Raw genomic sequence first — 14396 nt, forward strand, 5'->3', positions numbered from 1 at the left:
AAGAAACCACAGATTGTCACTTGCCAGAGAGAATCTGAATTTTTTTCTCATTGGGAATTATTTTATGAGCTTAAACCTGAAAGATCATGTGTGCTAACAGTGGGTATCTCTTCTCACTCATGAGACAGTGTGGATGCAAAAGAACATGTGCAGATCATCCCATCTTCAAAGCTCACTTCAGTGGACCTATGTACACATTCTCATCTGTAAGCTGGAGATGAGTTCATTCTGTGAACTTATGGATGCAACATTTTACTACCTGGGGAAACTGAAATCATTTAAGTACAAAAGAGTGAGGGAGGGGGAAAATAGGCAAGCAGGGAAAAAAGTTGAAAGCATAGCAGCTTTCCATAAAGCCATGTGGCTTAAAGTCACAAATACTTCTCCTCCAGTGTCTACAGGCAAATCAATGTTCTGTGTTCTTAGAGATAGCCCCACTGTCTCTGGGCTTCCTAGGACTGAATGTACTTTTAAGTTTCCATGTATTTTTGTGAGTATTTCATCTCAAAGCACTCTATACAGTATCATTGCACTACAGGCTACACAAAGGTAGAATTCCTATTTTCGCTCACTTAACACTACCTAAGCTCTATGGCTACATGTGGTTAGTGGCTAATAAGTTATTTCTGGTGAATAAATTGGTATTTTAACATAGTTTGCTGTGTCACTCAGGCAAGGTACTTTGGTTTAGCCCAGTGCTTGTTTCTTGGATTAGCTGTTGAAAAGTAATTTATCATAACTCCTAATAGTCTTTATTCTCTTGCTTTACAGTCAACTTTGATCACTTTGAAATTTTGCGAGCCATTGGGAAGGGCAGTTTTGGGAAGGTAAGAACTGAATTGTCCAACTACCTGCAGAGCTGTGGGTCACTGACAGGGAATGGTGTGATTGTTGAGGTGCTGGCATTATAAAGACAGATAACTCGGAAATGGTTTAGAATACACTTTTACAAAATTGTCACCATGATATAATGAAAGTCAACTATAAGATGAACCCTGTGCTGGCTCAGGACTGCCTTGTTCAAGTCAGTCAATTCTCCTACTGTCAGGGGAGCTGGGAGTTTTCTCTTTATCCTAAAGAAGGTTAACATTTCAGATTCACAAATTTCTCAGTAAGAGTTATAGTATGACTAGACATAATTTTTTCATGGGGGAAAAGAAGCCACTTAGTTTCTATATTTTCCCCAATTTCCAAAATGCTGCCATGAAATACATACATACATATATATATATATTTAGTCCAGCTTCCTGTAAGAGTCTTCTGTCTTCAAACTGAGTATTAGTTTCTCCATGGAGACATACTTTAAGATTAAAATAGGGATTTCATATTAAATTTGCTTGTTGTTTTGGTGAGTATTGTATAGGCCTCTAAAAGAATTACAAAACACGGACAATTGTGTAGCTGCTTCCTTATGCTTACTTTTCCCCACTATGTCACCCATGCTGGGAAAAGAAACACTTTGCCTAGTGTTTGTTTTTTTTTTTTCTTTTTAATCTTCCTTCTCTAGTCACATCCATTGCAGCCACTTCAAGGGGGATTGAGGATGCTCTTTTGTTATCAGAAGATTCTTAACACGGAAGCAGATTTAAATGTCATCTCACAGATCCCAGGAGCAAAAGCAGACAAACTAATATGAGGAAACAGAGATTCAATTATTGATATACTAAATACATGGGGGATGAAAATGAAATCTTTACCCTGAGTAAAATAAGAACTTTAATCCCAGAGAATGACAAGGGCTCTATGCCATGCTGAAGAATAAATCTTGTTTTGTGTTTCTCAGCCACAGTCTTCCTCCTCCCTAATCACTTGCTAACCTGGGTTTGCATCATTAGGTCTGCATCGTGCAGAAGAATGACACCAAGAAGATGTATGCCATGAAGTACATGAATAAACAGAAGTGTGTGGAGCGCAATGAAGTGAGGAATGTCTTCAAGGAACTCCAGATCATGAAGGGCCTGGAACATCCTTTTCTGGTGAATCTGTGGTAAGTGTGTTGACTGCACCTCTGAATGGACACTACTGAATCCATCTGCAAACACAGTTGCATCATCACATCATGACTGCTTGATGTGCACTGACCAATCCTCATTATGATTTTCCTTATTATGTTATACAAAACTTGGGTGTTAAAATGAGAAAAAAAAAAGTTTTATTTTATTGCGGTGCTGAGAGGTCAAACTCAGGACCTTGCACACGTGAGTTAAGCACTCTACCAAAATGGCTTTTCTTTTAATGGGTGTATATGATATATGTGTATAGTGTGTGTGTGGGGGTGTGTTAAATTCATATGTGCCTCTGAGTGTGAGTACAGATATGTTTGAAATTGTACTTGTGTGCAGACCAGAAGACAACCTCGGGTATTTGTCCTTCTCTTCCACCTTATTTGAAATAATAGTTTCTTGTTTGTTGCTTCACACACCAGGTTGGTGGGGCTCACAAGCTTCTAGAGATTCTTCTGTCTTCACCTCCTATTTGATGTGTTGGGATTACAGATGTGTGCAGCTGCATCCAGCTTTACCTGGGTTATGGGGACCCAAATTCCCATTCTCATGCTTGTATCCACTGAACCATCTCAACCCAAAGCTGTTGTTTTTTTTTTTTCCAACTTGTCATGAATAAATACTCCCCCTTGCCCTTGGGGTTAGTGTTTCTTAAAGAATTTTAATTACGTGGACCAATAATGAATGTGCTCAGATGTGTTATCTCTAATTAGATAGATTTTTCTGATGAACTGTGAGGCATGAACCAAGTATGGCCTCCCTCATTTACATGAGGTTTATCTTGGGATCTTGTAGAAGACACTTTCTCCTGATGGTATCTGGTAACAGGCTGGTTTCTTTGAGGTATGCTTTGGAAACAGTTACAGATGCTTGTGATTCACTAAAGACAGGTGCTGCCTTCCTCAGCCAATAGGTTTAGAGACAGGCTTAAAATGTCATTGGCTACACATTAGCTATCTGGGGTCAGTCCTCAAACCCTTTACCATAAACCAAGGTTTAGAAGACATTGAGACACTTGTCATGTTTATTACCTCTGGTGCTCTTCTTGTGCATTGAGATCTTTCTCTCTCTCATTCCTCTGTACATTTTAACGCATCTATTCTGTTAAGAGCTGGATCTTAAAGTTAATTCATTATGACTGTTATTTAAATATTCATGCCAAGCAGTTCTTACTCACCAGCAGGAGCAAAGAAAATGAAAGTCTTTATCCAGAGAATGCTAATGGAAAAATAATTGAGATTTCACTATGTGTTGGAGGAGATTCTTTTGGAGGCACCAGTGCATAAAACCTGCTTCCATCCATCTTTACCTAACATAGTCCACTTAATCTGCAATGTGTTAGATGCTTCTCAGTCGAAAAGGAGAGGGCTCCGTGTGACTTAGAAATAGATCTATTATAATTTGTGCACTACTCAGACCTCCTAAGAGTCTAATTTTGGTACAGCCTCGGTGTATTTGTTAATCAGTATTTTAGAGTGGCCTATTCAAAATGATGCCATATAAGATGCTAAAATGGATGCAGGCTTTCTCTTGCTTAGCAATCATCATATCCTCTCTTCTCTCTCCTCCCTAAAAATGACAAGGTTCTGTCACTTCATAGCCTCCCTTTGTTCAAAGTCATACTTTTCCTCCTCAAAAAGCACAGCCAACTCATTTTCCCTTTTTAGAGTCAAGAACTCTTCATAAGGACACACCTAGAGTTTTCCTCTTTTGTGCTTCATCTCTTCTGGCTGTGTGGGCACAGGCAATGAAACCTGGGTGCCAGGATGTAACAAGCTGAAAACGTTTAGAAATTCTCTCATTCCAGACCACGTTCTGTTAATTGTGTGGGTAGAGCTGACCATAGTGCTACAGTCATGATCTCACAGTGGTTCTCAACCTTCCTGGTGCTGTGACCCTTTTAATACAGTTCCTCATGTTGTGGTGACCCCCAACCATAAAATTATTTCTGTTACTACTTCATAACTATATTTTTGTACTGTTATGAAGCATAATGTAAATGTCTGATATGCAGGATATCTGATCTACAATCCCTGTGAAAGGGTCATTCTACCCCAAAAGGGATCGTGAACCACAGGTTGAGAACCACTGTCCTATACTATATGTATCCTGTTCTTTTGTTGTTTTCATTGAATCTCACAGTGAAACATTGGGCAATATCCACTAATACACGAGAAGGAAGAGAAGCCCCACATACATCATACACAGTGCAGAACACACAATTTTTGTTCTTTGACAATAGCGTGTGTGTGTGTGTGTGTGTGTGTGTGTGTGTGTGTGTGTGTGTGTGTGAATTTTCATCATTTCACCCTCCATTCTTTTCCCTCATTCTTCCTCCTTCCCTCCCTCTGGGACTTTCTTTTTCCCAGTAAGTGTCTCTCCTTCTTTCATGTCTCCTTTGAATGTTTCTGGCCCACTGAGCTTAATTAGGATTGCTTGTATGGGCACAGGGGGGAAGTTATTTAATGGGGCCGAGGCAACTTATCAGTGCCTACACCATGAGAGAAAGTGACATCACTTCTCCAAGCTGCTATTAGCTGTCTATAATCCCTTTGGGATAAGTGGGGACTCATGATGAAATACTGACAGGCCCTGTCTTGTGCAGGGCTTGTCCAGGTAAACACAGCTGGAATCAATTCATGACGATAGCAGCTACATCATATCTAGAGAAGTTTTTGGTAACACACCTTCCCCTCCTCTAACTCACCCGTTCTTTGCATTGCCTCTCCTATGCTGTCCTCTGAGCTTAGATTGGGTGATACAGAGATATCTCCTTTAGACCTGAGCACGCTACAATCCCTTACACTCACTCGGCATTTCCACCAGTAACAGTCTCTACATTAACCACTGCATACTGTAGTAAGAACCTTCTCTGATAAGGTCTGAGAGAAACACTAATATGTGGCTATGAACATAAGTATTTAGAAGGCAGTCGAACTACATGTCCCCTTAGCAAAAACAATAGCAGTGTGTTCCCTAGGGCCATTGATTTTCCCAGTCACCAGCTCCTGATGAGGTTTATTGTACTGGGCATAATTTCTCTCTGTTAGAGTAGGCCTGAGATCCAGTTAGAAAGTTCTTGATTATCCTATCACATCTATGCTACTATTGCACCAATGGATACATCCTGCCAGGGGGATTGTTATTATAGTTCAAAGTGTTTACAGCTGGGAAAGACTGGAGGTGAATTTTCTTCCTCAGTAGCCATCATAGCACATTTCAGCACTATTGAACTAACCAGCAGAAAGGAAGCTTCTAGATATGTTTCAGCTTGATTTCCCCACATCTGGTGACCAAAGTGTGTGCAATTAAGTCTTACCATCGAGCTCTAGTGGGCACCCAGGACAATAGCAATAGACTGTATTGTTTTGGGTGCCTATGGCAACTCCTTGATTGTGGGAGACCGGCTCCCACCTTTTAAAAGAGGTCCTAGGAGGAGGAGAGAGGGATAAGAAACTTTTGGATAGAAAGATAGTGAAGAGGAGAAAGACAGAAACACAGGATAGCTTTGGGAGGACCTGGATCAAAACCCAATGGTCCCTTCTGCCTTTTCAAAAGGGCTTTTTATAACAATGCCAAGGGGCAGGGCAAAAGACCTCCCTCTCGCTAGATCAAAGCATACCACACAGCCAAGTGTAGACCCTTCCAAACACCTGGTAACCATGCCCGTGGTCAAATCATTCCCTTATGCAGCCCTGCTGGGTAAAGCAAGCTCAGATTCTTGGACCCTGAGTTAGTTCTCATTATGAAACCTCTCTGGGTCTCTATACAAGGGGGAATCCCATACCTGGAACTCAGAATTTTGCTTAATAACCTATGGTTCTAGGAAGAGCATTGTCTTGCTGTGTAGGGTCCTTTTATTTAAACTTGTTTATTGAAACTGTATCTTTAATGTTTATAAAATAGATCTCCATATGGCTTTTGCACACACCCCTAGTCTTGGTTACTCCGCTACTCCGCTACAAATCTTCTCTGCCTTCTTACCTAATTTCTTGTCCACTGAAACCTCTCCATTCCTAGTACTGCCCTTTCTACCATTGCATCACTCTGTCCCTATTCCCTTGGGTTTTCTCCCATTCCCCACAGCCCCTTAGCAGAAGCCAGTTTAACTTTTTAATCCTTGAGATAAAAATCTTCACAGAGGGCATGTATTCTTTCTTCTTGTAATGCTTTCTGTCCTAAGTTACAGTGTTTCTATGTGAGACTTTTCAGAAGAAATCAGCATGTTACAAAGCTTCTGAGTCTTAATAATGAATGATCTGTCATTTTTAAGTCACATTGTCAGAAGACATGGTTACAATGAATGATGGATGGATTGTTTCACTGGATGAAAAGTGTTACCTAGCATATAGGCTCTTGTGACTATTTGTTAGCATTTTTTTCTTCCTTGCTCCATGGAGGTATAATATTTTAAAAATGCTAGTCACTAACTGGCCAGTGTGGATGCCCAAAAGTCAACTAACTTGAAGGATGCTCGATTCCAAAGCATCATAGGAAGTGTTTGCAATTCACCCTTTACTAAAGTTGATTTTGATTTTCCACCCTCATTCAGCAAATAAAACACAAGTTAATTAAATATTCTCCAGAATATTATATATAACTCAGGTTTATGTTCTGGCTCAACTATTAGATTTACTTAGATATCTCTAAAGCTTTGAAGGCTAATTTCCTTAAGAAACATTGTCTAAGATATAAAACCCCTGCCCATTTCACACCCTCTGTTTTTCTAATATATATTTTTTCCTGTATTTCATTGAATAACCTCATCCATGCTCAAGATACACCCAGCCTCTGGGATTATCCTCAGAAAACTTTACTTTTCAAGCTGAGTAAAAGAAACAAACTTCTCTTAAACAATGTTTGCTTGAATGTTAAGAAGTATGAATATCGCTCAGCCTTGGAGGAGGGAACTGGACCTGCCTGGACTGAATCTACCAGCTTGAGCTGAATTCCCAGGGGAGTCTGGGAATGGGGGGTGAGCTGGGGGGAAGGCAGGGAGAGTGTGGGAGGGGAGAGGATAGGGGAATCATGGCTGACATGTAAAATTAAATTAAATTATAAAATACAAAAGAAGTTTGAATGTATAGATGTGTGTGTATATGTATCTCTCTCCCCTTATGTGCACATATATTTGCTTGAAAATTTGCTTATTGCAACTAATTTGAAAAATAGAAAAAGAATCTTATAGACAAACAGAAAATCCTTAGACACCTTAACCCCTTCAAACACTCATATTTAATATGTTGACATGTGCATTCCAGAAAAGTATTTGCATATAGTTTTCTAGTTTTGTCACTCATTAGCCCCATTCTTTCCTTCTTTAGTGTGTATACCTACTGAGCATCAGAACCAAGCTGTATTTCGGGCTGCCACATAAATGTGAGAGGCAGAGTTTTTTGAATCTCAGATAAACACCCAATACTTTTAGCCTAGGTCTCAAGCGCCACACAGATATATTTTTAAATTCTCCCTTACTGAATGTATCTGAATCTCAAATTTAACTGGCTATAGAGTACTCTTATTTGCTCCATCTGGCAATCCTAAATGTAACACACACCCACAGTGAGAGGATATAGTGATGAGCAAGAATAGACAGAACTCTTATCGGCCCACTATTACTATTGATAGGAAACATTAATGTCAATCAAATGGCCATTGAAATATAAACTGTGAGGAAGGCATGTCAGGATTTAGTAGGATGCCCCTCCATGTGGGTACCTGTGTAACAGGAACAGAAGTTCACCCCTGTAGGACAAGCTGTCAGGGAGGGAAAACATTTGAATTAACATTCAACCTTGCCAACCTCCTGATCCTCAACCCAGTCAGGAAGATGCTTCAGATATAGGGCATGTTATCAAGTGAAAGCTGCTGGACAGGGCTGGCATCCAGGAAAAGTAAATACAGTCTTGCTGTGAGTCCCTCCCTGAGGGCTCTTAACAAAGCCCTGGCAACCCACGGTCAGAAAACAAATAGACTTGCCACAGCTTCCCCAGGTGGCTTTTGTTAATTGAGATTAAGCCTGCAGCTGCAAGGCACTCGGGAGGCCTCTCTCCCTGCTTGCTTGGGTCCCTGGGCCCCCTGAACAGAAAGGGCTCACGTGGGGTTTTAATAAACTAGAGGACAAAGTCATCTATTGTAAGTGGAAAAGACCACCTGTACCTGGAGTGTGACAAGATGTCCTTTCAGACAGCTGCACACACAGCCCCACCAATGGCTGCCTGGAAGCTTTACCAATGAACTTCACTCAATTTTCTGGAGTCACAGACTGAGGAACTGAGTAACTGACAAAGTGCCTCTGAATGGCGTCCTGTTGGTTTTGGTTTGCTGTCTTTAGAGTCTTGGTTTATCCTAACAAACTCAGTTGAGAGGGATTGGTAGTTCCGTTCTTCACCTGGGGAAACTGAGGGGCTTCCCCAGGAGATATACAGAGCCAACTAACTGTAAGGGGCTGCCTGGGCTCGCCTCTGATAACCTGCCCTCAAATTTGCCTTCTTTCTGTCTTATACCATCCCCTGCGACTCCCCTACAAAATATGTAAAGCAGCAGAATTAATTTTGTTTATTATTTCTCATACCCGCCACAGGAATATAACAAGGCAAGCAGGTATGTTTGCACACTTTTCTGTGTCTCCTTCTTCAACTCTTACAATTGTGCCTAGCACACGGCAAGCTGTCAATAAAAACCTTTTCAGTGAGAGAATGAATCAAGAAAGTTGATGGTAGGGCCTGGTTATTGGCTCCTGGTTGATTGATCTTGTCCCACCATATCAATAACACTTTTGCACCCTCACAAACATACTATTTTATACTCACACTCACTCCAGTTCCTACCTGGCCTTAGGGTCTGAGGGACTTGTGTTTTAATTCCTGTTCTACTGTTTGGTAACTACGAGTTAAGCTAGTTACCCCAGGTACTTTTCTTGGTTTCCCTATATATAATTAAGAATAATAGCAATGCTCATCTAGATAGCTATACATGGTCCAAATACATATATAAAATATGGCACATAGTTGCTTAGTAAATCATGCCTCTAAACAACTCAGTGAAGCTCCTCATGGAAGGAGAGTGACTCTCTGTCCCTATCACCTGTTATTTTATTCCGCATGACCCTATGGACTGGCCAGACATTTCTTCTGGTTTGGGAGGACTTATGTGAAGTTGTTCGAGATCGGGGTGTCAGCCATCCAAAATAATTCACCTAGTTCTTGAGAACTGGGACTAGTTCTCTGCTGCTGTCGTCTTCACAGCAGTGAAGATATGAGGTGCTGTCAAGTGGCCGTGGAAGGATTCCACAGGCACAGAAGGATCGACTTCATAAGAAACACATTTCCAGCCTCTGCCTATGCCATGTCTTCTACTGTCTCACTGGCCAAAGTGATTCATGAGGTCATGATCAGATCACAGGGCTAGAGAAGCAGGTTTTACTTCTCAGGAGGGCAGGGAGAAGAACCACTGTGGTTAATTAAGAAACTGTCCACCACAAAATGCAAAATATCCTTAAGAAACAACCAAATGATTGAGTGAATGGTAAAAACTCTTAGTTATGCTAGAATTGGGAACTGCAAGAGGTAACCAAGTGCATCTAGCTGCAGAAGTCTTCAAGGAAGAATTTTTCTTTGAACTAACTCTCCTGCACTCACACTCGGATATATACGTCTTACCGTATGTGATTCTTCTCAGAAGGTCATGCGCATGCGCTCAAGTGTGCCTGGCTTTCTTCTGAGCCCCTTTCTTTCTCTGAACCCTTGTGTGTAAGCCTGTATTAAAATATTCTAAACTCCAATTCTGCCTCATTGAAATAATTGTTCTTGGGCATGATCCTGATGTACATGGATAAGACAGAAGGGCAGTCCCTGAAGTACTTAGCAGAGGCACAGTGTTATTGGGTAGCCCATGTACAGTAATTGTACCATATGTACTTGATGCCTGGCTATCTCATGGAGTAATGGGCTAGTCTCATAGATTAGCTGGGTATTCATAATACACGTATACACTCACTTCATTCTCTCATCTTATTAGGGATGTTGCTTTATAGAAAACAACACACAGATATTAAAAGTATTCAGCTCAAAGGAAACTCACTGGGACCATGAGAGAGAACTTAGATGAAGAAATGGAGTTGAAGAGCAGGGACAAAGGGCAATTCCAGGAAATCCAGGTACAGGGACTAATGGACAAGCTCTTGAGGCTGTCTGGCCCAGATGAGTCAACTCCAACCAATTTCCTAACACTGTGTCAACCACTCAAGATTCAAAGTCCCAGGAAGAAGTCTAATTGGCTCTGCTCAGAAAAGCAGACCTTCCCCTTAGCAAACAAGACAGAAGAAAGACTCCTGGTTTGTTGGCCTGAGCAACCTGGATGACAGTGACATTCACAGAGATGGGGAGATCGGAGAAGCAGATTCAATTTGGGGATTAAGCTTAGTGATCTAAATACCATGTTATTGGAGAAGCCCAAACTCCAGGGAGTAGTCAGACAAGACAGGAATGTGCTGCAGAGCGTTGGCTAGTGGCTGCATTTCAGGGACTGCAAGGGAGCCAGCCCCTCAGGAGAGAGTGCAGGCTAGACATAAGGGCTGAAGGTTAAAGGCTCTGAGGGCTCCACAGTTCTCATCGGAGGGGTGGGAGCTTCAGCAGACTAGATGGAGAGTGAACCATACCGCAGCACAGCCCTATCTATCATCTCCCTAGTTACTACACAGGTGTGGATGTCTGCACTCAGCTCCATGGATTGAAAGGCTACTCTGGCACATCCATTCTGTGGCTTCCTATTTCGTTTGCAGCAGTGCAGTTTTGGCATTATGTTAGCTATAATTGGATCTTTTCAATCTTATACAAATTTTATAAAAGCCTTTCAATTTGTATTTTAAAGCTACTGGTGTTTATTTTGGGTACTATTGAGTTCATAGATTGATTCAAGGAGAACTTGTATCATACTAAAATAGTAAATCTTTTCATTCATATATTATGTATTTTTCTTGTTAATGTAGAGAACTCTTGATTTTCTCCTTTTTTTCTGTTTTTAATGTAACCCTGGTGTGGAGGCTTGTTTTATCTGTTTTTAAGATTTACTCTTAAATATTTGATGTTTTTGATAATGCTATTTTTTATTAAATTTGTGTCTTCTAGTAGTCTGTTGCTTGAATACTAAAATAAAATTGATATTGGCATTATTCCCACAAGCCCTGCTGAACTTTCTCAGTAACTTCCCCATAGATTTTTCAATATTTATAACCATGTTGTGAGCAGACAATAGCGGTTTCATTTCTCTCTTTCTGGTCTCATTCCTTTGCTCCTATGCAAAGGGAGCAAAGCTGAACCCAACAGTGATCCTGAGCACGTTGGTCTTTCTTGAGTTCCTAGAAGCAGTTTTAATATTTTAAGATGCCATGTGATATTGTCTGTAGGGTATCTGTTGACATGGTCACAATAAGTAAGTTCCCTAGATTCTGTGAATTTTAAAATGAATGAGAGTATTACAGGTTATCAAGTAACTTCTTTTTAAATTGAGATCATTTCTATTGCATAAAAAGTAAATTGTGGCTGGATGGTGGTTGTGCACGCCTTTAATCCCAGCACTCAGGAGGTTGAGGCAGGCGGATCTCTGTGAGTTTGAGGCCAGCCTGGTCTACAGAGCGAGTTCCAGGACAGGCTCCACAGCTACACAAAGAAATCCTGTCTCGAAAAACTGAAAAAAAAAAAAAAAAGTAAATTGATTTGGGACTCATGAAACAGCTCCCAAAAATAAACTGTATTTGGTCAAATTCAGTCAAATTCCAGTCTCTTTTATACACTTATAGAAAATCCTGGGTCACTATGAGATTCATCAACTTGTTACATTCTATATTTTCACCTTATTTGTATACTTCTTTTATGTATGTATCATGCTTTCTGTGGTATACGTTTTGAGATATGTATAAATAGGGGTGAATGTCAAAGATGGATAAGGCAGTGAGAGAGAAGAATTGTCAAGGAAGGGCAGAAGGGGAATGATTGACAAGTATAAATGGGCTATCCCCTATGTGGAAGATGAAGGTGAATGGACTAGCCTGAGGTGAAGGTACAGGTGAAAGGGTTAGCCTGAGGTAGAAATAAGGATGCTTCTTTCACTGTACTAGGAGAGAACACCAAATATTAAGCATGTGTAGGGCTGGGGGTGGGTGGGTAGCAGGTTTGTTAATAGGCCTGTGAGGAAGTCATGGTCATGTTATTGTTTCTGCTTACCCCATGATATCCATCACAAACTGAGAATGAAGGGTGTGGAAATTTTAAGGAGAGAAGCTGAGAAACAAGTGAAAGTGTAAAATTTAAAAATTGGAGTGCTATTTTCTAAGTATCCATTTAAAATTTGTGTTTATAAATTCAAAGTGCATCAAATCAACAATTTTGTGTTTTTCTACATAGATTGCACATAGAAAATATTAGTTTTGTAGTTCTGAAAATGTTTTAAGACACATTAGATTAGAGTTTAATCATGAAGGATTCTCACAGACTCAGGAAGATTCTTGCTGAGGATGGTGGTGTAGACTTGTCACCTCAGCACATGGAAGATTCAGGCAAAGTGATCGAAAGTTTCAGGCAAGCCTGGGCTACCTAGAAAGATGTCATCTGGAAAAGAAAAAAAAAGATGTGGATTCTTAGGAAAAACTTAAGAACATCTGTATGGAAAGTAATACAATCTCCTATGTCACATGGAAAGTGACACCATCTCATACCATCTTCATGTCAGTTCCTATGTGATTTGTGTTAGTTTTGTCCCTATTAGAAAAATAGGCAAACTAGGTCAGAGCCACAAAACCAGTGTTACGGCCAATCTAGATCCCATCAATGTTAACTTACATCCCATCTTAACATTATGTATGTAAGGTATTCAGTTATCATTTCTTCAACAAAGAATTTAAAAATAAATACAGTCAAAGAACTAATTGAAAATGTGGACATCATTTAGCATGATAAATAATATATTTTAGTGGAACAAAATCACAACTTGTTCTTTAAAATACTCAAGTTGGGGGTGGCTCTTTATTTGCTTGCCTGGAGGAGTTTTGGCTGTCAGAAATCTCGCTAGATAGTACATCCCTGCTAACACAGGACACGGGGCTCCCAACTCTGCAGAAGATGATCTTGGTCCAGTTTGGATACATGCATTACTTGATTGAAAGGAAGTTAGGCGTATTGAATACAGAGAATAAGAAAGAAGAACATGAAGGACAACAGAAGAACACTTGTTCTGTGCTGGGGAAGCCCTCCTTTGCCACAGAATTCTTGGAGTTTTACATCTTGTTCACTAATGAATATATTGTCTTTTGAGCCAGAGAAACAGAGGGATGGACAGTCCAACTGTGCCAGATGAATGATGTATCTCTTTACTCAGGAATGACAAATTAATACCTCTGATTCAGCCTTCTGAACCCTGCTAATACCAGCTAAGACATTCCCATCCATTCCCAAACACAAGTGGACATTTCCTATCCTGTCAAAGACCCAGAATCACCAAGTTGGGTTAGTTTCTCTGCAGTGGTCTGTGATTGTCACAGAGCACCCAAATTATCAATTTCTAATGCTTGTTTTTTTTTTTCTAACCCTTTGTGTAATGTTCTGATTTAATTGCTCCTCATTAACATCTGAGCATGTGTCCTGGTTTTTCCATTTACATGGGGAACAAGAAGTGTTATTCCCCTTTGCCTGTTTACTGCAGATCTTATTCTCTAAGGCAACCATCTCATGAGATTCTGTACAAATTATAGTAGTCAAATTTCCCCCAGAGAGACTTCATATACAAGATCTCTAGAGCGAGTATGATTTGCTTACAGATCACAAAATACGCAGAGTTCTGTCCAGAGAAAGGTCAATGCTTTGAGCAATGAGCTATGGCATAAGGACATGGTAAAATAATCTAGAGGCTGTTCTGTGTTTTAAAATAAAAAACTACACACCATGTTTTTCACTGTGAAAGGTACATATCTTTATGTGTGTTTTAATGAAGATGTCAGTTTATGGCTCATGTCCAATTTCTCTGAGGTTTTTATGATCCCTGTAATTAATTTTAGGGCCTTCTGTTAATTTCTATCATAGTGCTTTGTATTTTACTTTCATATTTCTTGTCAAAATTTTCTAACCACTTATTTGTGTTAATATTTATTTTTTAAAATGGTTGATTTCAAGAGAGAAGAAAACCCATATTCTTTTTTGTTTGTGTGTCTGTGTGTTTTGTTTTTCCGAGACAGGGTTTCTCTGTGTAGCTTTGTGCCTTTCCTGGAACTCACTTGGTAGCCCAGACTGGCCTTGAACTCACAGAGATCTGCCTGCCTCTGCCTCCCGAGTGCTGGGATTAAAGGTGTGTGCCACCACCACCCGACTGAAAACCCATATATTTTGGGTCACTCCTTTAAAT

At 40.2% G+C, this 14396-nt stretch overlaps 1 protein-coding gene across 2 annotated transcripts in view; it reads left to right on the plus strand.

Moving 5' to 3' along the window:
- Stk32a (serine/threonine kinase 32A) overlaps positions 1-14396 on the plus strand; it is a 147693-nt gene that overhangs the window by 34664 nt on the left and 98633 nt on the right. For both annotated transcript variants that reach the window (XM_036204427.1, XM_036204428.1), the window contains exons 3-4: positions 772-827; positions 1836-1987. In XM_036204427.1, coding sequence (XP_036060320.1) covers positions 772-827; positions 1836-1987 — 208 coding nt within the window. The remainder of the gene's footprint in view (positions 1-771; positions 828-1835; positions 1988-14396) is intronic.

This window comes from Onychomys torridus, chromosome 13 (assembly GCF_903995425.1).
Source record: "Onychomys torridus chromosome 13, mOncTor1.1, whole genome shotgun sequence".
NCBI classification, from domain to species: domain Eukaryota; kingdom Metazoa; phylum Chordata; class Mammalia; order Rodentia; family Cricetidae; genus Onychomys; species Onychomys torridus.